The sequence below is a fragment of the Stegodyphus dumicola genome, chromosome 3 (genome assembly GCF_044657685.1).
Source record: "Stegodyphus dumicola isolate Sdum_Otavi_A_Nest chromosome 3, ASM4465768v1".
Lineage (NCBI taxonomy): Eukaryota > Metazoa > Arthropoda > Arachnida > Araneae > Eresidae > Stegodyphus > Stegodyphus dumicola.
This window is the reverse complement of record NC_140770.1, coordinates 54,043,949-54,069,329: the sequence shown is the minus strand read 5'-3', so window position 1 is coordinate 54,069,329 and position 25,381 is coordinate 54,043,949. Positions and strand designations below refer to the sequence as shown.

The following is a 25,381-nucleotide window of genomic DNA, read 5'->3' as shown; positions in this document are numbered from 1 at the left end:
TCACCAGTATCCTGAAACAGAATGGTCTCCAAGATTTAATTAACGTCCTGTTGGAATTAAATTCGTGGTTTTGATTTCTAATTAAGCTTTATAAGTTTCTAAATAACACATGGTCTTAGACACACATGTGTTGAAACAAAATATAATAATTAGTTTTCTAATAAGGTGAATAATTAATTCTTAACAATGTGTTAGAATTCACTTTGTGTTGAATTACCATAAAATTCCCTATTCTGCTGAGCTGTTGCATATTTATGATTCTTAAGGCCTGGTAAGCATGCAACAAATTTGTATTTCGTATTAATGAATATGCAGCTGTCAAGTATTTGCTGTAAAAGCTTCTGCTGAAGTTCGACATTCGTGACAGGAAATTTGAATAAAGGGAAGTATTTCATTACATGATAGTTGGTTGTTTAAATTCTATTCCTATTTATTACTACGCAGTCGTCTCAATCACATTTTTGGGGTTCGCAGCAGAAAAATCGTGATTTCTTCCCATTTCTTACATTGTGTTTCATAGGAAGCGTATCAAGGGAATAAAAACTTTCTGGTTGCTTGAAATAAAATAAAAATGTGGAGTTCATAAATTTATCATTCGTTGTTAGTTGTATTGCATTGATATAGTTTTGCGATGGCAGCGTTCACTTTATCTTGAACGTGAAACAATGAAATTTCTTTGCTTGTAAGGATCTTAAGTTTTACTAACGTTTATTTTTATTTTAAATCTTTACTATCACTTCTTATTTTCTACTTCCGGCCAGAATTAAAAGCTTTAACTTATTTATGCAAATTTGTCTGGCGAACGCCAAGTACTTAAGTTGTGGCTTTTTGCCAAGCGAGAGAGACGAAGGAGTTAGTCGAAGCAGGCCGCTTACCTTAGCAGTTTTACTCGGTTGCTGGTTGCCCTCCAGGCCAGAGGTTTAATCCTCGTGATAATTTTAAACGTATTGTAGTGTTAACAGTTCTCTGTACTACATACGGCTTCCTGTTAATATACGGCCAATCTTCCACGTAGGCCCTTGTTTATTATTCCAAAGTTAAGTTAGAGTTTAGTTAATATTTTTATATTCTTACGTTCAGACCACAAGTAGTTGGTCTCTGTATTCCGAAGTACGGAAATTATTGTAAAGAGTGAAAAATAAAGGGTTTCGTATACCCTTCCTGTGTATCTTGTCTACTTCCCACATTTATTGAACATAGCTTTATGTAAGCTCCCTGTTCCGAGTCAGGTTCTTCAATGTTCCCCAAGCAAGTAAGGAGAAACACTGAACCTGATATGCTTTGTAACAATAAGTTAAGACAATTTAAAACAAAGAATATATCTGCTAAGTATGCTAGTTTACAAAACTATTTCCAGTTATGTAAACAATTTCTCAACTCAAATCTATCATTAAGAAAACATTGAAGTTCATGTCTAAGTTCAATTAATAGATTTAGAACTTTTTCTCGGGAAGGGCCAACGAACATCGGTATGAAAAGAAGCTGGGTATGACTACTTCCTATTTCTTCACATATTTGCGAAACCCGTCGTGCATTCAAAGGAGGGGGGGGGGGGTTATGTAGTTAACGATTTTCACGCTTTCGTCTAGAACTTTCTGTAGATCAGTAAGCGTCGTACGTATTGCCAAAGCCTTTCTGTGTATGCAAAAATGTGTGGATATGATATTTGGGGTAACGTTCTGAATTCTTGCCCCAACGAGTCCTTTATTAATTCCCTCCATACGTTTTGCTACATCTGTGCTTTTAGCAGCACTTCTATTCCAATCAGTTTTGTTCTTTTGCATACATGTATTCATAACATTAAAGATATCTTCTCCTTTTGAGTGACCTAATAAAGGCTGGCAAAATAAAAAGTCGTCATTAATTTCTTGATTTTTTTTTTCGTATCTAACAAACGCCATCAGATTTGCAAACTTCGCAATATCAGCGGACTCATCGACTTGCGTAATAATGACTTTGAGAAATATCAGATAATAACATTTCTTTCATATTAGTAGACATATTAACGTTTCGTCGACGAACCGTATTATTTGAGAGAGAAACGCGGTAAAAAGTTCGTTTCGCTCTATCTCCTGTCTGTACTTTTGTCATTATCTTGGCTGCAGGCTTTATTATTCACCAAGGGTTTCCGCTGCACTACATTTCGCAATTAAAAGCGACACGCGATACGAAGTTTCTAGTATTTTTTTACTGTTAACTTCTGCGAAACCCCGCATTACTTTTCGAGACTGATTTAAATCTTTTATTTTTTAAAAAATCTATGTGTTTATCTTTGTACTGATTATGGTTTGTCTCAAAATGGCGCTTTAAGTTGGATGGTTTCATGCTTTCCTTCATTAGATTTCCAAAGCAAATGACGCAAAGTGGAATAGGCTCATTTGCATCTCCACTCCATGGGAATCCAAATTTAAGATATTCTTTGTCGTATTTGCGAGTTTTCCTTGCTTTTTTTTAACAGGTTCTTTCAAAATTGAATTTGATTTGTCGTCAATTTCATTATTTCCTGTTAGTTGATTGCTACTATAATCATTACTTTCTTTCGGTGTATTAGTTCCAGATTTCAATCAGGGATCCATAACCTATGTTAGGGATAAAAATTATATTTTATAAAAATAATCAAAATCAATCTGACTTACTAAAGCACATAACAAACATTTCCTACAAGAAAATCGTACAAAAGCTAAAAATGCACAGGCGCCTGGAGAAGCTACTAAATATTAATGAAGTAAGTTGTCTCTGTAAACGAAGTGCGATATATTCCCGCATGTCCCAGCGGACTATCTCACACCTCACAAGACTGTCTTGACTTGGCTCATGATAACGTAAAATTAGGTGCAGATAAGCACTGTGCAAGGCCTATCACCACCATCAAACTCCAGTGCAACGCGTACCCCACCAAACCGTTCCCTTACCCCTGGAGGTATGAGTACCACACTTCAGGAAACACTGTATTAACTCAATATAAGTTCAAAGCTGGCTCCACTTGGGGATACACTAAAGCCAACACTTCTAGCTTAAACAAGTAACGATGAATTTAAAATTAAATATAGTAAGTTACGCATAACGGCTCACAGGATAATTTAACGCGCAGGAAGGCTCTGACTCGTAACATTCGGCGCAAACAAGCTCAGTGGTTTGAAGTTCTCAACACCACAGAAATCTAATCGCTGTTAATTCAAGATAGCAACGTGGCCTTCATGTAGGCATAACATGCCCTAAAATCACCTTCAGAACCTTTTCTTAAATACTACTTGCTTCCACTTCAATGGAATGCATGCGGCTAGCTTATTTACATTCGAGTAAGATGTCGTGGGTCGGAAACGAGAATCAAAGAAAAGTTTCATTAACATAAAAATTAACTGTTAGATAAATCAAATGAATCCCCACAAGATAAACTAGTGCTATTTTACCCAATACAGAAATATTTACTACTAAAATCAGGAACCTTTGCAGAGTTTCTCCCAAATCTGGCCAATAAAACTTGAATTTGTCTCAGTGACAGACATTGATAATATTGACTGAGTGACTCAAGTCAATAAATTTGCTCAAATATGTCAGTGATATTCAAGCATATTTACTAAATATCAATCTTCTAAAGACAATTTTTGCAATGAAAGTTATGAAAAGTAAAATTTTTGGAATTTTCCTTTACAAAAGATAAAGAGTATTTTATTAACTCAAATGTTTCTCTCTACGAAGCTTACATAAAACGTTAGAATTTGTATTTACAAAAGCTATTCCCCCAGCAGTGATGAGCTTGTTTCCTTAAAATTCTACGGCATATTTTGAGAGACCTTGTAATTGGAGGTTTATGTCTCGAATCAATATTCAAGGACATAAACTCTGTAGCCACCGTTTTTAGAATATTCTCTATAAAAGCAAAGTAATAACAAAACGAATGCAAAAGGACCGAGTATGTAAAATGACGATACATTTCAGCAGCACTTTATACCATTTTGCTCCAAATATTTGAAAGTAATGACTGCTGATACGATAAGTAACGTATAACTCCCATGCGTGACACTTCCCTTTTGCTATAGATGGCACGAAAGCATCATTATAAGAGGATAAAAAACGTAACTCGGCAACACAAGGGTGATTTAATGAAAGGAAGAAATCAGTGGAGAGCTGTCGAGCCTTCAAGATGTACATTTTTCAATGATGTGCGTTTATTTTTAGAATGTAACTTTTTAAATTCCTTTCAGGTAGAAATGTTGTTAATGATGTCAAAACGTTGGACGTGATCGCAAAAAACTGCTTTTTTCGGATCAATTAGATTATGGTTATAATTTTTCTTTTACATGGTGTCAAACATATTAAAGGAAAGATTTATATAGAAAGACATTTAGGAAAGTAGTTAAATTTTTAATAGTACATATATTTCATGTTCGTAGAAATAAATTATTCCTACAGCATATTCAGATGTCCAGTGTAAGATGGTTTGACTTTGTCACCATGCCTGTAGATATTTGAAGATGTGCTGAGTAGAATTTTGTATGAAAGAAAATTGTATAACCTAACTTGTCAATGAATTATGTTGTCGAATAATGTTTTTGAAAATATATTAAATCGTATCGTAAGATCAAAAGGAGATTATTACTAAATGAGAAGCGTTCCGAATTCTTTGGAAGGAAAAATATTGCACTAATATAAACTACCTTATATATGTGTGTATTTATTTATTTATTTATTTATTTGTATTTTTAATTTTTATAATTTTAACGAGAACACAATAAAATTTACTTTTTACTTTTATAACATTACCTTATACGATTTTTTTACCTGTTTAGTTATAATTATTTTTAATTTATATTACATATTAATTAAATCTTTGCAGTTATTTGCGCAGGATGTTTTTAGTTCTTTTACATAATTCGTTGTAATTTAAATATATATATATGTCATTTGTCGCACTTTAATTCTGATGTTTAAAATATGCCTTACTTTGATCAGCATATTGCTGCAATTAGTATTGAATTTTATTTGTAAATATTCAAGTGTTTATAGTGTTTAGTTAAACTTTAATACACATTTCATTGCACTTTATTTTACTTATGTTAATATTTTCACGGAACCACAGTTTTAGCGTACGAACTAGGAATTTTATTTTAACTTTTTTCTAAATTTTGCCGCTCAATGCGCAAGTTTTTGACCACATAGGTCTTTTATCGTTCGTTCTCTTTTCTTTAATTATATACATTTCTAATGAAATAAATAATAATGATAAGAGTAATAAATTTAATTTTATCAAGAACAGTAGGTTCAATCTTTATCCATTATGATGAAGTTTTACTCAAGCCTCCTAATTTATACATGCGTTCATATCTAATACACTTCTGATAAACAAATAGCATAAAACAATCTTCTCAAATTTTTGAAAGAATCTATGTGTTCTCTTAACCTGATGAGACGTAACTCACCAAACTCTACTACCAAATTAGCAGCAATGTCAGCGTTGCATTTTGCTACTTTTGATAGTTTACAAATTTTACAAAAATATCGCTTATCTCATCTAATCTTAAACAATTATTCTATATTTCACAGAGACGTACATTTTTACTATGAAATCGAGACATCAGATCCCGATTTAGTCTCATAAAAACAGGTAAAACTCTGCTGCAATATTGTCCTACGCAATGGTTAAATTCTGTCAGCCATGGTGCATCTTCAGCATCATGACAATTCAATGCATCTTATAAAGCAGTTATGTTCTCTTTGTGAAGTTGGTGATTATATAATCTTCCTATTGATAAGACGTTTTGAATTCTATAATGACCCAAATCGTTTTAGCATAATCAAGTACAGCTGAATTCACTTAAATTAGGTTCAATCTATAATTAAACACAAGTTATCGTTCCATAAGCTGTATTGGAGTAGACAGATTATTAAATGCATATCACCCCTTATCATCCCAAAAATGCATTCAATAATAAAATGGCGCCAAGCTTAAAAGAATATTTTTCCAAAGCTGCCGTTTATGTCACCTCTTGCAATGAAATTGTTTATTATATATGTATTCAACTTTCCTTAATTTTAGATCTTCTTCCTATTTTGCAAATCACTACAAAGTAACAAAGGATCGTTTCTTTCAAGGCAGTCCTTGCACCGATTTCCCCACGGACTATGAGACGATTTGGTTCATTAACATGATAGGAAGTGCTTCCTTTTGCTCTAGGGACACATAATGGTAAAGCTCTTTTAATCTGATAAATTTGTACATCTATTCGCAAGCGCCTGAAACTTATCCACTACCACAGATAAAATTACTGAATTTCCTCTCATATCTAAACAAACACTTAGAATTCTCTGAAGAAGCTATTAAACACTTAGAATTCTCTGAAGCGCGCAAAAAGCACGAACGAAAGACACATACACATACAGACAGGCTCTTTCTTTTATTAAATGTAGAGATTATGATTAAGAGATAGTACTTAAATTATAAACTAAACACAAATCAAAACAATAAGGTGGTCATCCGTCTAATCGTAAATACATATATCAAAACTGAAACAAAATATAAAAACGATTCAATAAAGTGATATAATAAAATATAATTAATGCAACATAAAATATGTATATAGACGTATAGAATGGCGGACGAAAAAACTTAATCGCCTGCAGAAAGGTGTGCAAATAATGTGTTATATATATATGTTTTATACAAAGGTCATATTGTTTCAATATGTTAAGCTGTAAGCTTAATAATAATCAAGTTGCATTATGATTACTAAATTAATTATTCATAATTACCCATAAAAGTGAAAAATGCAATACTTTACAAAACGGGGAACAAAGAAATGTATGTGCACATTTTATAGTTAATGTTAATTCTACATAATTGCAATCATATTACATATACTTAAATGTGTATATGTTACGGTGAAACACCGAAATCTGAGATAACGACTTTCACCGGTGAATGTCAACATTCACATAGTCGCTTGGTGTACGTCCGAAATATTTTCCAAATACTCTTATTTCTGATTACACCGGTTAAATGTAGACATTTACACCGGTAAATGTCTACATTTACCATGTACTAATGGTGAATGTTGAACATATAAGAATATTATATTTTCTTCTCCATCATTCAGTCGCGAAAAACGCATTTGAGACTTAAAATAAGAACTTAAAACACATAGTACATTAAAAATGTGAAAGAAAAATAACAGAAGTTAAAAACTTACTTAATTATGCAGTACGTTCTAAATAAGAAAATGAAAAACTTACTAAATTATGTGATTCAAATCTTATCTATTTCAACAACTTAAACTATTATGACACTTTATGACCTCTCTTTTCGACCTACACTATAGCATATCCATATCTGTGATTGTCGACATACACCGGTGAGGGTCCGAATGTACAAGAATGTAATGCAATATTCGATCTTTCACCGACGTATTTGGTGAATGTTGATATTCTCCGGTGAAAGTCGACATTCTCCAATTTCGGTCTTTCACGGTAACATATACATATACAAATCTGTAACACTATCTCTTCGCTTAAAATCAATTGTAGTCTTGCAAAACAAACCTCCTTTTTTTATATAAATTTTCTGACTACACTATTTTTTTGACAGACATGTGGCCCGCGGATCTTTGTGAATTTATTGATGTAGCTCTCGGGCGTGAAAGCTTGAAGACCCCTATGTTATCATAACGGTACCTAGAGCAATCCAGTTTTGAATGACGTAATCCTGAGTGACGTAATTGGTGAATGTTGACATTTTCCGGTGAAAGTTGACATTCTCCAATTTAAGTCTTTCACGGTAACATATACACGCATAAGGACAACTTGAATGTTTAATAAATCCTCCACCACCTGCGATGACAGTCTTGCAGCTGTCAGGCGTAGAAGATAGCAACTTCTGAATGTAATCTAGGCCGGTTTCATGGATCCAAGCCCTAATAATGCTTTTATGCAGTTTAATCATAGTAGCGGCTTCCTAAGCAGCAATTTTTGTATCCGTTATATGCCAATAAATTTTAATGGGATTCAGATCAGGACCATTCCATGGCCAGTTCAAAATTTTCATACCAAATTTTGTCAGACAATCCGTTATGTTGTGGAGATGGAAATCCGTAAGCAGACGAAAATCTTGCATAAATAAATTAGATCATACTTACCGCTGTATTATTCGCTGTATGACAGAATGCAGGGTCCTGATGAAAAATGTAATTCCCAGCCCCTTTAGAACGTAGATCCATATTCAAGAGGAAGAATTCTGATTGCGTAGAATGCTAAAACGTTGAATCCAGAATCACTAGGAAATTTGGCAGTCGAGTAAAGTTAAATATTCCTTTTTATTTTAGTTGACATTAGTGGCCACAATTCACTTGGCACTATAATCATGTCTGTTTTCAGAATATTTACATCTTTGGACGGAAAGCGAGCAGAATGAAATAGCAGCACAGAGGCAGGAGCAAAAGTGCGCTATTATCATATAATTGCGCACTTTTGCACGCAATCACTTAATTGCGCAATTATCATATTATCAATTATTTATTATCTGGAGACTTACCAAGAGACTTTGGTTTAGGTTAGAAAGGTTTCATGTCTCAAAATTTTAAGTTCAATTTGCGATTTAGTACGTCATCAGCGTTACGCAAGCCATGTGACATAGACTAATGCAGAAATGGCGCAATCCAGAAAGGTTATTATTGATTTTAGAATCCCGAGAAGAATTACCCAAATTATAAATGAAGAATTAAGAAACTGTTACTAAATTAAACCATAAAGTTGATTAATCTTACATATATATATATCTCCAACACATTGCAGTAATTTGAGAAATTTCGCAATAAGTATTGCTTCTAAAGAATATGCTTAAGAATTTAAAATGGCAACAGTCACCAGAAAATCTGTTTACTTATTGTTTACTTATAGATATCGTGAAGTTAGCAGTTTTCAAATGCCTTGGAAAACGATATTTATGGTCTTAATCAAATCTACTCCCTGTTAAACGATTCACAAAAGGGGGAGAATCTTTAAATCGCTCTCAAGTAAAAACGAACTTTCAAATCACGCCAACTGAAACTTTTCATGTTACGTCACGCAACAAAATAAAATGGGTGCTCTTTACGGCTCATCATAGCTATGGCAGTTTTTTAGTTTTGTATGAAATAAGTGGATTTGAGGCAGCTCTAAAATAAACTGCTAAATAAACTTCCATTCAGTCTTTTATAGGAAATGCTGAAGAAACAAAGTTTAATTATGTAAATATTTGATGAGAGGACAAGTGAAGTTTTAAAGAGAAAATTTTAATTAGATTTATAATAAAAAATATGATTTTTTTCCAATAATGCCTGTGCATATGCTTTTTGAGCACATCGCCATTTCAGTGAATTATTGCAAGTGTATTTTAGAACTTGTTTTTCCTGTAATGTGGAAGGTGCTAGAAAAATATTATTAAGAGTTTTAATTTCTTAAAATTGATTCTGGATATGCACTTCCATTTCAAAAATTTCTTAAAATAATGTGAAAATAGTATCTGGGCTACATTTCGAGGCTTCTGTAAAACAAAATGCTTTGCTTAGTATCCACCATAATTAAATCTAATAAGTTGTATGAAGTACTCTTTGTGTTTGAATTGTCAGATATTTTCCATATATTAATGAGCGAGCTTTCTAGAAATATTCTAAAATAAAGTTATTGATTTTAGTTATTTTTTTTTCAAGTCTGTCACCGATTTAAAATTCAAGACTTCAAAACCTTGCCATATAAACAGCCACTTAAAATAAAAAGCAGCTTAAAAAAGACTGAAAAGAAAGGTTTTAAACCAAAGGCTGCATAGAAAGTAAAAGCTGGACTTCTAAGTTCTTTTCATTGCTGAAATCTTTAGTTTGCATTATACTGACAAAATAGGCGTTTTCATGATTTTTTCCCTTTTGACGTTTTTGCCAGTCATTTAATATTTGGTCATTTACGTTATACAAAAGCGCTGTTCCTTAGCCAAAAGGTCGATTAGCGGTCAAACGGGTAAGACCACTGGATCTGCAGTTCGACATCGGTTAACATCCCAGTGAATGAGCTGGCTGTATGGTTTGAGCTGGCGTTTTCGTAGCCTTACCCATATTTAACATGAGGCAGTTATCTGCCACTTACCTCGAACCAGTTACCTTTATGTCTGAAACGTCCATAAAGACATCCCTTCTCCTTATGCAGGTTTTGTGGTTAGGTCTTTGCCATAATAAAACCAATTCAGTTAAAAACTTTTGACGCAGAAACCATTCGCACCCAATTCCATCACTAGCCAGGCATTTTTTTAATACTAAGATAACTTACTTTCATACCAATCTCTGACTGAGTACCAGTACTTCATAAATGAGTACCAATCATCAGTTGATAAAAGCAGCAAAGGTAATTTAAGCATAAACAAGATCATTAATTCAAATGAGATGTGAAATAGGTAATGTACTTTTGCGTGCGTAAGTGTTCGTAATAGATTGAATGCACACAGGTCCGATGATAGGTTAATAAAATTTATTTAATCAAAAGAAACACTTAAAAGGTCTGGAACTTTCCATAGAAATCCTGGTATAGTTCTTCACAGTATCAAAAAGCACAATCAGCAGTTACACTTCAAACTATTAGGAACGTTGAACACAACGCTATGCAGAGCTCATCTAAAGAGCAAAGCTTATCCGGAGATATCCCAGTACTCTGAATTCAAGCTGAGCTGCTCAAAGGAACAACAACTGAGGTCAAATGATCTCTCCGGCGTTATGTAGTTTTCACCCGGCCATCGAGATATTTCTAGTACTTTCTGCTTCTTGAAATGGCTGTAAGGCTTGTGAGGGCTGGATACATTTACAATTACGTATGAAATTAATTACGGTTGTTCAATCATTATATCTATAACGGTGATACAAAGATCGGACCAAAATGTCGCCATATAGTCTTCAAGTTTGGCGAGTGTTGGCGATTTCTCGCCAAATTATTGAAATAGCCTTTTACTCAATGTTAAATAGACTTGCCCCTGTATTCTTATTTTTCGAGCAGAATATCTCTTTTTCAGCTTATAGCTTTTTCAGCTTACATTCTTTATACAGAAAAAAAAAAAAAAAAAAATGCAACAATTTCACATATAATTTTACAAAAAGTATCTGTTGGTATACATAATTCGTAACAAAATTCCTTTATCTACCAATATCTTAAAGTTTAAAAAAATTGTTTAAAACTTTCTTTTGTATAACATGAAATGTTTTATGTAATTTGAGATGGTAATATACATGCTAACTTGCTGTCGTAAAATAAAGAACGTGTGCTAAAGACATATTAGTTTGTAGTCGATATAATTTTCTTTGATGAATTATATTTTAACAAAACTGAACAGCAGTTTTAGGTAAAATGATTATTTTGAGAAGAACACTAGTAAGCATTAGTAGTGTTATGCACATTAAGAAATGTCATTAAGGATATCAGCCCACCAGCGGCCGAGCGGTAAAGTCGCTGAACACTGGTAGTTCGGTCCGAGGTTCGAATCCCGCGAACGGGCTGGCTGCATGGGTGTTTTCGTGGTTTTCCCCATGTGTAACGTGCATACGAGCCAGTTTCCCTTAGAAAGTCCTCCACGAAAGGCATTCCTCCCCTTAGGCAGATAGCCCTCGTGTGCTTTGCCATAATTAAATACACCACACCACACCATTAAGGATATCAACGACGAGGTTTTTTTAAAACTAAACGTGGAGGAGAAAAATTGGTTTAATCCTCTATAGCTGTATTCGCTGCATGATAAAATGAACCGAAGTGTAGTAAATTTTTAAACTAATTTATAAAGTTCATTTATAAAACAATTAAGCCTCGTTTTTGTTTTAAAATTATCGATTGTGCTGCTACATGTAAGCATTATAATATTTTTATTGGAATATCTACGCACGTAATTTTATATATGTTAATATCTATTAATTTTCTGTATAATTAACTTTTAAAAACATTAAAAATAAAACCATACATTTCAATAGAAAAAAATTATAATTTTTTTTTTTTTTTTTTTTTTTTTTTTTTTTTTTTTTGCATTATGTGTAAAAAATGTGTACTAACTGAATGGGAAAATGTCTTTTTTTAACTGATAAAAAAATTCTGAGACATCCAGGGAATTTTATTTTAAATGACAAAAAATACAATGAAAATGCTTATGTGAAATAAATATAATTACATATTTACGTTTTCGTTGTAGGTGCTGCTGTATTGGTTTGGTTCTATGGTGGTGGCTTTTACAGTGGTACAACAACACTAGATGTCTACGATCCAAAAATTCTTTGCTCCGAGGAAGAGATCATCATCGTCTCAATCAACTACAGAGTGGCCTCTCTAGGGTTCCTTTACTTCGATCGACCAGACGTTCCAGGGAATGCTGGTATGTTTGATCAACTCATGGGACTGGAATGGATTCGAGACAACATCGGCTATTTTGGTGGTAACCCTCATAACGTAACACTCTTTGGAGAAAGCGCCGGAGCTGTCAGCGTCGGTCTGCATCTGCTGTCCCCACTAAGTAGAAATTTATTTAGTCAAGCAATTATGCAAAGTGGGTCAGCCACGTCACCTTGGGGCATCATGGACAGGAAAGAAAATATGCGAAGGGGCTTGCTGCTAGCAGAGGCTCTCAAGTGCCCTCATGATTCAGACAACATGGACGCTGTTGTTGATTGCCTGTTGAGAAAAGATCCCTTCGAAATGGTTAGTAATGAATGGGGTAATTACGGAGTGGTTGAATTTCCCTTCGCCCCTGTAGTGGATGGTGCTTTTCTGGACGAGACTCCTGCACAATCACTAGCCACCAAAAATTTCAAGAAGACCAATATCATGACTGGGAGTAATTCTGAGGAAGGTACTTACTTCATTGTGTATTATCTGACAGACTACTTTAAGAATCAGGAGGATGTATACATAAATAGGCAAGAATTTATCCATGCTGTGAAAGAACTCAATCCTTATGTTGGAGAACTGGCACAAGAGGCGATCATCTTCCAGTATACAGACTGGGAGAATCCTTACGACACTATCAAGAACAGAGACGCTATCGATAAAATTGTAGGTGATTATCAGTTCACCTGCAGCGTGAATGAGATTGCACTGAGATATGCAGAGACAGGGAATGATGTGTACATGTACTTTTTCTCTCATCGCTCCAGCATCCACCTGTGGCCGCGCTGGATGGGTGTGATGCATGCGGACGAGATCAATTTCATTTTCGGCGAACCTCTAAACCCTACTTTTGGTTATACCAAAGCAGAAGAGCAGCTCAGCCGGAGAATGATGCGGTATTGGGCAAATTTTGCCAAAACTGGGTAAGCATGAAAAACCAATATATTCTAGTACTTTGAGAAATTAATTTGCTTTGTAACTGTTATAAATACATATAACTTCAATAATTTAAGTAAATCAAGGCAAACATTGTTTGGTAAAATTATGGATTTATCTTCATACTTAATTATTTTAAATGTTTAAAATTTAAAGAATAATCTTTAAAAGCATTATATAGATGTAATTCAAGATTTTCTTAATTTTAAAAAAATGTATACTAATATTACTACAGAGTATGTATTCACTAATTTAAGTAGTCCTTTGACAGCAGACGACATAATGTTTATGCTTAATAAATCCTTTGATGCATTCATGTTTAAATTATCTTTGAGTTCAGCCAGCAAAGTTAAGCTGTCCATTCATTACCTGAATTTAACCCATCACGTTTGCACTTCATTTCTCTTTTTCGTTTTTACGACGAATCCTCATTTTATTGTTTTTTGTTTATGCCATTTAAAATATAAATGTAAAAGTCTCTTTATATAACAAAATTAATTTTTTTTAAATGGTAGCAAACTATTTCATTCTTTCCTCTACTACCGTTCTGCTAAACTGTAAAAGGAGAAAATAAAGATAAAGAGAGAGCGAGAGAAGTGAAAATTATAGAATTAAGCTATCTTTTACAAACTTCTTTTGTGATGTTGAAGTACAGATATAAGGAGTTTTAAAAACTTAGAGTATGAATTATGGTCTAGTTCTTTATGGGCATTGAATTGTACAGAATATTTCTTCTTTTAAGATGTCTATCGTAACTATCGTACTACATTAATGCCAAATGTTATAACTCAGAATGTTTGTAAAAGAGGAACATAATTTCATGCTGAAGTCATAAGAAACGTAATGAATAATAAGTTTTAAAAGAATCAGATTTTATCATTCGTAGTCAGTATATGTATATGTGTTCTCTATTGTGTGCATGAAGATATTCAAAGAGAGTTTTCACATGTGGATCCTTCGGATAACTGATAAGTGATACTCTGGTATATTGAGACATCTTTTAGTTTGTGTTTTAGGCAATGTGCATAATAGAAACTCCGAAAAGTAATCATATAGGTGATGCTAAAAGGACAGAATACTCTTCTGTTGAGCCAAAACGTTCAGTCGAGGAAACTTTGATCCAAGCCACTGAGAATATGCAGTAAAATATGAGACACACAATTTTGTTCGAAATGTTGTATAGAATAAATTGTAATTGTTTTAACATGTACTAAAACATTTTGCTCGTAGTGATAATTTTAGGGAAAAAGTTTGTTTAGGGTTCCTTTTGAGATCTTTAAGGCCATTTAGCTTTAATTCACAAAAATTCAATGCTAATCTGTCTGTCTGTGAAAACAATTGGCTTTACTGGATTAGGGCGAAGCACCCTAGGACTATCTGCCTAAGAAGAGGGACGATTTAGTGGAGGGCTTTCTAATGGAAACTATCTCGTATCCACGTTACGCATGACGAAAACACGAAAGTGCCCATGCAGCTAGCTTGCCCGTTCTTCGAACTAATAGTGTTCAGCGACTTTACTTCTGCGCCGGTGATGGGCTTTTAGTCATTAACTACAGAAGTATTTAAATTAAGAACAGTTATTTTGAACTACAGCAGTGTTTTTTTTTTTTTTTTTTTTTTTCCGGAATGCAATATATAGTACTATGTTACTTTTATAGATATGTAGTTTTTAATATTGTTACGTCACCAAATGTGCGATTTCTCGCCAAATGTGACAACTCTGCCTTCTCTTTCCATTTTAAGGCAACCCTAAAACTACTTTGCGGGGAAGCCATCTTACCGCGCCTGTACATTTCGTAACACTATATGAAAATGCTTAAAGCGTTTTAGCAAGTGAGAAAAAAAGGTTTCTTAATTCCTTTGCGCATGTTCTGTTACATTTAAATAAACTTATATTACTACACGAATTTATTCACATCTGTAGTCTGTGTAGCCAACCCATCAAGAAAATTAACGTCTATGTAGTATACAACTTTATTGGAAACAAGGATAGCCAAAGAAGAAAAGTTTCAGGGCAATCGGAAGAGAAAGAGTCCTGCTTTGTAGCAATAATATTTAACCACCAGTTACAGTTGTGAAATTAGCTTGCTTTGATCGATATATAATGATAATTTATAAATTTTCACTGTAATGAATTAGAAATAGCTAATATTCTTGTTAGAAAATAATTATTAAAAAGTATTAAAGAATTAAATTCATTAACTCAGAATAAAATTATCTTCTTGAATTTATTTCAATTAATATATAGCTCGTAAAATTTCAGACTTTTGAATTTTATATTTCGTAAACAGGCAATTCGAAAAATGTACATAAATAAGGATTAAAGAAGGAATACGTTTGTGATATTATCAAAAACGAGATTTTTTTTCTGTCGTATAATCTTTTACAATCATTCAGGGGGAAAAATTCGCATTTGAAATTTTCATTAAATTTTCTTTCGAAATCTAACTAACAAATGGAAAAACATCCGTAATTAGCCTCATTAGCTTCTTTAACCTAGAAATTAAATCCCCTGTGGTTCCTGTTTTATTAGTCTTAGTCAAAGAATTACGTGTTTGAGTATCGATCTGTTTAAAGATATTTTATTTTTCTTCAAGTATCTAAACAGAAGATAATTAGTGCTCTACTTAGGTTTCTATGGTAACGTGGTTTAAAAATCATTTTCAGGAAGTTTCTATCTTTTAAGCTTATAGTAAACGTGATTTTATCGTGTTATGTTTATGAAGGTAGTTAATGTTCTCTTGCTTCATTATAAAAGTTAATTTTTATCTAATTGCACTGTAATAATATTAATCTGTTAGTATTATATTATAGAATTCATTTCGCATTCTTGAGACTAATTACTCTAGCATTGTGAAACATAGAAAAACCACATCTGGCTAAACATCGATCATGCCTTTTATTCTGAAGCTTATCCCTCAGTTAGTTACATTGTATTAGATTATTATTTTGCACTTTTTCGAAGTCTTAGTACATTGTGACGTTACTGTGAAGGCGAAAGAAAGGAGCACACGGTCAAACAAAAATTGGGGCAGCTTTGGTCTATAAACGTTCGCAATATTTTTGCAATATTATTTACAAATTATTCTGACCAGATTGTAAAGTTCCATCAAAATACAATTAGTAATAATCGCCTACGTAGCTGTTATTTCAAAACTATTGTTAGTGCAATTAGTAACAAATATGTAAATATTTTCATTATTTTAAACTAATAGTGTATATATGACATAATAAAATCAAGCAAAAGCCGCAACACTGTTGATGCGTAATACCCAGGGAAGGCAGATCGTCGAACCATATTGAAGAAGAAGCATTCTGATTGCGTAGTATGCTAATAATGGAAAGTTCATTATATCTAAGAAACTTGGCAGTCGAGGCAGTTTTAATTCCATTTTTATTTGCAACTGACTTTTGTGGCCGCAGCTCACTTGGCACTCCAGCCGTGTCTTTTTACAGAACATTTATATTTTTGATATTATTGCAACAGCAAGCAAGACAGCGAAGTTACATCCTAGCAGGGTAGAGAGCGAAGCTGAAGTGCGTAGTTGTGCAAGATGGAAGCACACGAAGAGAAAGGTTTTGGTTTAAAGTTTCAGTTCCCAATTATTACGTCATTAGCGTGTGTTGCGCAGGCCATGTAAAATAGAATTATCTAGAAATTATGCAATACAGAGAAGGTATTACGATTTTTAAAACAGAGAGGAAGAATTAAAGAGTTTACCCGTTAGCTTAAATTATAATTTTGATCTACATATTTTTTTATCTTACATACAATAAGTTTTCTTACTGAGTCTATAAGGTATTTCTCCCATTTCCCTAGCGTACCTTCGTGGTGTAACGGTAGCACGCTGGGCCGGAATTCAAGAGGTCCGTGGTTCGATTCTCGGCGAAGGCGGGTGCTAATTTTTCATCTTTTCTGCCCCTAAAAAAATCCTAATTACTCTACAAGTCCACCATTCCTATGAAAAGGCTATTCAGTCTAGGAGATTAGCTTAGAATGTAAAAAGAAGGGTCAAAGGCGTAAGTTTCTTAATGATTCTTCATAAAGGTGCTGGAACATGTATCAGGTTCAGTGTTTCTCCTTACTTGCTTTGGGAACATTCAAGAACCTGACTCGGAACAGGGAGCTTACTAAAGGTATGTTCAATAACTGTGGGAAGTAGACAAGATACACAGGAAGGGTATACGAAACCCTTTATTTTTTCACTCTTTACAATAATTTCCGGACTTCGGAATACAGAGACCAACCACTTGTGGTCTGAACGTAAGAATATAAAAATATTAACTAAACTCTACCTTAACTTTGGAATAATAAACAAGGGCCTACGTAGAAGATTGGCCGTATATTAACAGGAAGCCGTATGTAGTACAGAGAACTGTTAACACTACAATACGTTTAAAATTTTCAAGAGGATTAAACCTCTGGCCTGGAAGGCAACCAGCAACCGAGTAAAACTGCTAAGGCAAGCGGCCTGCTTCTACTAACTCCTTCCTCTCTCTTGCTTGGCAAAAAGCCACAACTTAAGTACTTGGCGTTCGCCAACAAATTTGCATAAATAAGTTAAAGCTTTTAATTCTGGCCGGAAGTAGAAAATAAGAAGTGATAGTAAAGATTTAAAATAAAATAAACGTTAGTAAAACTTAAGATCCTTACACATGTATCGAGGTGAAGAAGACAGAAACCTTCATATAGGGGGTTCCTTTATAAGTATTTTCTTCCTCTTTTTTCGCATGCCTTCGAGGTGTAATTGGAAGCATATTCGCTGAGTATTCGAGTGGTCTAGGTTTCCAGTCCCGGTGAGAGCACTGCATATTTTTCACGTCTTCTGCTCCCCCCCCCAAAAAAACCTAATGACTCTGCTAGTGGCGCAGAACTAAAAAGTACTGGTCAATTATACGTCGCCACCAGGATTTGGCGATTGGGTCCCTGAATCCCCAATCGCCCTTAAGGCGGTATACAAGGTATTTCCTACGCTCTTTTCCGTATGCCTTCGTGGTGTAACTAGAAGCATACTCGAAGCCTATTCGAGAGGTCCAGGTTTTGAGTCACGGTTAGGGCACTACACAGTTTTCATGTCTTCTGCTTCAAAATAAATAAATAAACTCCTAATGACTGTACACTCTACAACCTGGCTTACAAATGCCCGCATTTTTGGCAAGATGAATTTCTAATTCGAGAAAAAGGTTCATCAAAAAAGCCCGAGCACATGAAAGGTTTTAGTTTGCTACTCTGATTACAAAAATAAATGAAAATTCTTCTTGCATTGCGATGTCCCGATAAAAGAAATGCTTGGCTATTTATGAAGTTTACTTTTTTCAAATCAGAAGCCTAATTAAGCGTAAGGGCACATACCTTTGGGGCATTCTTGTGAAAGTATCTGTCATTTCGAACATCCGGCAATTTTATAATAGGTATTTTTTAAAGGCATCCCGATATTTGCGGCTGCTATTCATTATAAGCGGATCGTTGTTATTAAGAAATTTTACCATGTCTCGCAGCTATCCCACACTGAACTACAAGTAGAATCAAGCAATCTTTTATCTAGTTTAAATCTACTAATTAACCACAAATAAAGTTTCCCTTTAGCTAGCTTATTTTCGGAAAGCTTAAATAGTTACTTTTGAACAGTGGGCTCTGATCTAATATTAACTTTGAAAGCTTTAGTTAATATAAGAATAATTGATTGCAAGCTAACTATTATTTATATTTCTATTGTGGTTTCGCAAAGTTTTACCTAAACCGAGTTCAACTTCTGCAGAGTTACACTTTGAGTTATTATTAGTATGAAGTTCCCAACCAATGGTAAACTGTCTTAAGTAAGTCTTTTTTTGATTAGACTAGGAAGTGGGGTTAGGCTTCTCAGTCTCCCGTCTTCTTAGCATGCCTTCGTGGTGTAATAGCCAGCACAATCGGCGCGAATCTAGAGGTTCGAGTCCCGGCGAGGGTATTGCTCATTTTTCATGTCTCCTGCTTCGAAATAACTTAATATCTCTGCAAGCTTAACTCTAAATTTAAAATTCTGGAGCAACAAACATATCTAACCAACCCCTCTGAGAAGGTATACAGAAGACTAATAAATAAATTCTAATAAGTAGTCAAGATTTTAATAAGAGGACGATGAGAAGTCAATTAAATAAGAAGACACTAATAATAATAAGATTCGAATAAATAATCAGTTTTTCCACTTTCCTAATTCTGCAATAAAGTTCACTTTTGTACACGATTTTTGTGAAACAATAGTTCGCTGTAAATGAATGCTAACTGTATTTTAGCCTCTATGTGTCATTCAACAGTTTAATTTTATGTATATTTCAAACTTTGGTTGAGGGCGAAAACTGAGACTAAAATTCTAATTGAGCCTAAATGAGACTAAAATTCTAATTAAAAGATGCTCACTTAAATAGTGGATTTTATTTGCATTTCACTAGACAAATTAATGTTTAGTTTACATCGTTTCTTTTGCGTCATTTCTTCATGCGTTCGGTCATTCCATAAGTTCATGCAGATTGAAGTATCAAGCAGTTTATTATAAGGAATATGCTCCTAACCGCATGCGAGAGTTTTGGATTAATTATGGTTGCCTGCCATTCAGCGTATTACATGGTGAATAGTTGCTGCTTGGCGCTAGAGTAAAAGCTCAAGGTAAACTTGGTTGATAAATTCATATTTTGAGTAGATGTTAGTAGCCATTAGCGAGCTTGTAGCCTCTAGAACAGGAATTTCCAGTCTTTTTCTTCCATCACCCCTTTTAAATGTTTCTGTATATTATATAGAATAGTAAATATGCACTAAATAAATAACTGTGGACCTGTATAATAGAACATAATAGAACAACATAACATACATAATAGTACAATATCGTGGTACAAGTACTTTATATCGTAACTGCTCATAAATAACTTTGCGTTAACAAGTTAAAAATAATAACAGAAGTTTTGAAAACAAAATGGTGCATTAAATTTTATTTTTATTATTTTTTGCATTATTATTATTTTTGATTTTGGAAATACAAACAAGTTTTCAAAAACAAAATTACAGGTTCTGATTCCAGAAAAGCTCGATTTTAATTAATGTGAAGGCTGCACTTGATGCATTTGTGTAAATGTTTGGCATAAAACTGCTTAACTTATTAAATCACCTGGTTCAAAAATATTCAACTTGTTTCATGTTCTCCTTACTAATCTATTGACTTGCACTAAAGCTTGCTTCTGCTATATCAGAAAGGGAAAATTCAATAATGTTGTTTCTATAATAACTTTTATTTTACGATGTATCTCTTAAATAACTTGTCAATTCCCATACTTAGCTTACACATGTGTTTTGAATAAGACTTATGCTTCAACATCCTCCTTCAATGTAATCAACCCTTCTTACATCATAATATCAGGATCAAATATATCGCAATTTAGACGTTCTATAAGACATGCTGAGATATTCAAGTTGTCAATGTCTTCTGAATGAAAACTAAAATATTTTAAATTTCGCTAGTGGCTTGTATATAACAGTATATAATTTGAGAAAATTTTGCGTTCTTCTTATTTTTTTGGCTGTGTTATCTTGTTATCTGAGTTTTATTTTTTTATATTGCACCTTTGTATAACAAATTTCTATATTTAAGAAAATATTGATTTTTAAAATAACTGAAATAATTCTTCTGTATTTTTTACTTAATATTTATTTTATATGATTTCTTCCTTACTACATGATAGAGTTTTATATCGGTAAATAATTAATTATCACTTTTACAATGTTAATTAAATTTCATAATCAATGGGATATTCATTATGCCGTTCAATTGAACATATTCGACTGTCGACTCCTTGATCAACATTGACCGATCCCCAGGGATACCGTACCGACCTCTCTGGGAAACCTTACTCTAGAAGTTAATTAAATATTGTACTTGTAAGGAGTTTAGAGACAAAGTTTGTGTTCATAGCCAGGTTCAGGTCACTGATAACTGTGTACTGTAGTATAATTGCATTTCTAATTTTCTTATGTTAAACAAAACTGCAAGAAAGGACGGCTTTTTTCGAAACACTAACATATCAAGTATGCATGTCCATTACAACTCACTGATTTATCTTTACCAGTGGTTAAAGGATTGCACAGGAGTTACTTATAAATGCCTCCTTTCCTTGTACAGGGCAAGTGGCATTTTTGAACTGCGCTAAACATTCCATTACATTAAAAAATATTAAACCATACTCCATTACATATATTATAAAAAATAACATACAAGTAATAATTACATTTGCATATATCCTTACATATATTTAACAGTATATATAATCTGATGATTTTTTTTTCATTTATACTTCATTATTCCATAACAGTCAATATTTTATAGCCTAGTGCAAATTTTTGTATTTCAGATGCTTTTCCTTTACCTTTTAGAGACATTAGGTTATTTCGAAGCAGGAGATGTTGAAAAATGACCAATGCCCTCGCCGGGACTCGAACCACGGACCTCATAAATACGCGCCGAGCGTGCTGTCCACTACACCACGAAAGTATGCTAAGAAAGCGGAAGAAATACCTTATATACTCCCTCCCCCCTTTTAAAGGACAACTGGAGATTAGGGGACGCAATCGCCAAATCCTGGTGATGGAGAATCATCATCCACCACTTTTTTAGTTTGGGGCCACTGTAGAGTCATTAGAATTTTTTTAACCTGGAGACAGGAAAAATGTGCCATATCCTCACCGGGGCTCGAGCCACGGGCGTCTCGATTACGCGCCAATCGTACTGACTGCTACGCCACGAAGCCATGCTAAGAGGGCGGAAAAAACACCTTATAATCTTATCTACGAGGAAATGTAAGGATTGGTTAGAGTTCTCTATGAATATAAATTGGTCCTGTTTAATCTCCTGTCTGTGATAATGTGGACCAGACTGGAAACAATTAACGGCAATACTTCACAATTAGTTTTGCTGAATCAACATTTTCCCTAGAATTAGAAAGGAGAAAATCAGAAGGAATGTGTAGATATGGTGTTAGATGTTCTTGAAAATACCTAAGAGGTGAAAAGTTTAAAACTTTACCTTGCAAGTACATAGAAACAAATCCAGCGGTATGAAGGCATGCAACAATTTTTCTTCTATCGGCATTCTGTGTTATTTAGGGATTTATCACAATGTTCTTGATTACAGAAGATACTTACTAAAATTCAGGACTGCTTATTTGTTACAGCCTATTGTAGCCTCAGGCAAGAAATATTATTTAAAATTACTCAATTCATTGGTTGATAATTTTAGTCTGATTTCTGTAACATAAAACGAGCAATTTTGTGAAAGAAAAAACGATTAAAAAAATATTTAGGTTGAAAACGTTCTAACTGCTTAGTAGTAGTCTTATTAATAAGTTTGGTTTCAAATTCGAAGTCTAAAACAGGACGGCCCTAAAAATACGTAATGTGCCCTTACAGAAAAAAAATAGTGCCGTGAGAATGTTCAGATTAAAAAAGTCCGTAGGCATAGATATACAGTCAGCCATCGCTAGAGCATTTATTCAAAATAAATTTCAGAGCATGTACTCTCGAGGTCATGAGAAGAATCTCGTATATTTTCTTCGAGAAAGCATTAGAAAAATTTTAAGAAGGAATTTTAATTTTTAATTACAAACAATGGCATTCATTCTAGATTTTCATTAAAAAGTATATTTTAATTAGCAATTATTAAAATGACATAAAAATACAGTGCGATGTAAATAATAGTTAATACATAATCTCATTTTGATTTATGAATTTACTTTAAGCTGCTTGTTCACTGCAGTGGATAAAGAACGCAAATATAATATAGGATATTTTTAATATTTTGAAAGTTCTGGTAGTAAACTAGTTCTTCCTTTCACTCGTATACACTAAATTAATCGCTGTTAAAATATCGAAATTTTAATACTGAAAGGTTTAATACCTTTTTCTCTTCCAGAAAAAAATCAATCATATCATCAATTTACATATAAATTCTTTATGAATATCTATTTTTATCTTAAAATTATTATTTTCTGTTTCATATGAATAAATATTAATCACATTGTAGAAAATAACTCTTATATTTTTTCCTTGACTTTCAAATGTAAATTGAAAATAATTATTGTCCCACAAAATAGGATAAACTTGAATAAGTTTACAAATAAAGAAAAATGATCTAATACATATTTTCCATATATGTACATAGGTAAACCATGCTTTTTGGCCAAAAGTTTTAATACCCCCGTAAACAAGTGGATCTAGCAGTTGACGTAACTTGGTAAATAACCGAAAACCATAAAACTCATCGTAGAGGTCTGTCAGGTCATATTTATGTGTTAGTGATACAGTGAGTAAGTCAAAGGAGTTTAGTGATTTAAATTGGTTTAGTGATGGCAACGTAGTGGGATGCCAGATTAGTGGGAAATAAATTCGTGAAATTTTGGACATTCTGCAGAATCCAAAATCCATTGGGAGTGATGTAATTTTGATGTGGAAACGTCGAGGCAGTGAAACTGCAGAAAAATGAAGTGGCAGACCGAAAACAATTAGTGAACTCAGCCGTAGAACTCTGAAAAGGGTAGTGAAACAAAATCGCAAATCCTCGTTCGTTCCAAAGTTCATCAGGCGTTAGTGCTAGTAGCAGGACTGTTCGTCGAGAATTAAAAAAGCCTGGGATTCCATAGTCATGCGAACAGACAGAACTCCTTTGACAGAATGCGAGGCATCGATTTCAATAGTGCAAAGCTCACCGTCATTGGACTGTGGGCATTCTTTGGAGTGATAAATCTCGATTTACAATCTTGTAGTCCGAGGAACGCTTCTAAATTTGGCGGATGCTTTTGAAGCTATTGCATTGTGCCGACTGTAAAGTTTAGTGGTGGCAGCATCATGGTGCGGGGGGTGCTTCTTACGGTTTAGCTTGGGTTCTTAGTTCCCATGGTTGGAGGCATGAATTCATAGGTTACCTGAGATGCATGTGGACATTCTAGGCAATGCTGCTCTACCAACTCTATGGCAATATTTCAGGGAAGGCCTATTTCTCTTCTAACTGGATAACTGATCCATTCACATAGGCCTATTTCTCTTCTAACTGGATAACTGATCCATTCACACATCGAGACTTGCTCAGCCATGATTTCACGAAATGGGCCTTCAGAAACTAGACTGGCCTTCTCAGAGCCCCGATCTAAATCCCATAGAACATCTTTGGGACGAATTAGAACGCAGATTACGTAGCCAGCCAAATCGACCATCCTAACCGCCAGCTCTCATTTCAGCTGTGATGGACGCCTGAAAGTCAATTCCTATGGCCACCTATCAAAAACTACTAGATGTATACAGGTTGTCATCGTTGCAAAACGGGAACCAACATAATATTAATATATGCCTCAGAACTCTCTGATTCCGTACCCCTGGGTATACGGATTGTTTTGGCCAGATAGTGTAGTATGTAACTTTTCCTTTGAATCTTAGCGCCTTGTTCGTCATCTTGCATAACAATAGACATGACTATTCCTTTCTCTTACATTTACAAATTCTATTGCAAATTATTTTATATCTTTTTATTAATGGAGGGGGCTTTAAAAGTACAAATTAGAATATATCTTTTATAATATTTTAGTTTTGTAAGACTTATACCAGTGTTTCTTGGACTGTAGTCCACGAGTCACAAACCTTTATTTGTGATCATCCTGTATTTTCCAGAAGGCAACAAATAAAACTTAAATTAACTACTTGTACTATAGTTATTTATTTTGGGGAGTGGTATAACGTTTAGGTCGGTGTCGTTATAGAAACATCATGATTTCAATTTCTTTTTGCTTTAAGCTTCAAGAATGATTCTACTGTCATGATAAATGGCCTCGAATTAACGTGTAATCTCATCTTTTCATCTACTGACTCATGAAGAGAAATGGTCTTTGCCAGTGAATCCTGATTGGATAAAACGCATTACCTGAGATACGAAAGATTTTATCTATCGGATTCTTATTCGTGATTTCTCTCTATCGGAGAAGGATGTGGAAGACAAATTGCTGTGTGTTCCGGGATCGATAGAAAACGGAAATTAATCCATCCAGACAGAAGGAATGTGAAAGC

The 25,381-nt window shown here is 33.9% G+C and overlaps 1 protein-coding gene across 1 annotated transcript in view; it reads left to right on the top strand.

Moving 5' to 3' along the window:
- The window catches only part of LOC118183381 (acetylcholinesterase-like), a 260,837-nt gene that overhangs the window by 190,651 nt on the left and 44,805 nt on the right, over nt 1–25,381 (top strand). Inside the window, exon 4 of the mRNA XM_035352898.2 lies at nt 12,182–13,295. Coding sequence (XP_035208789.2) covers nt 12,182–13,295 — 1,114 coding nt within the window. The remainder of the gene's footprint in view (nt 1–12,181; nt 13,296–25,381) is intronic.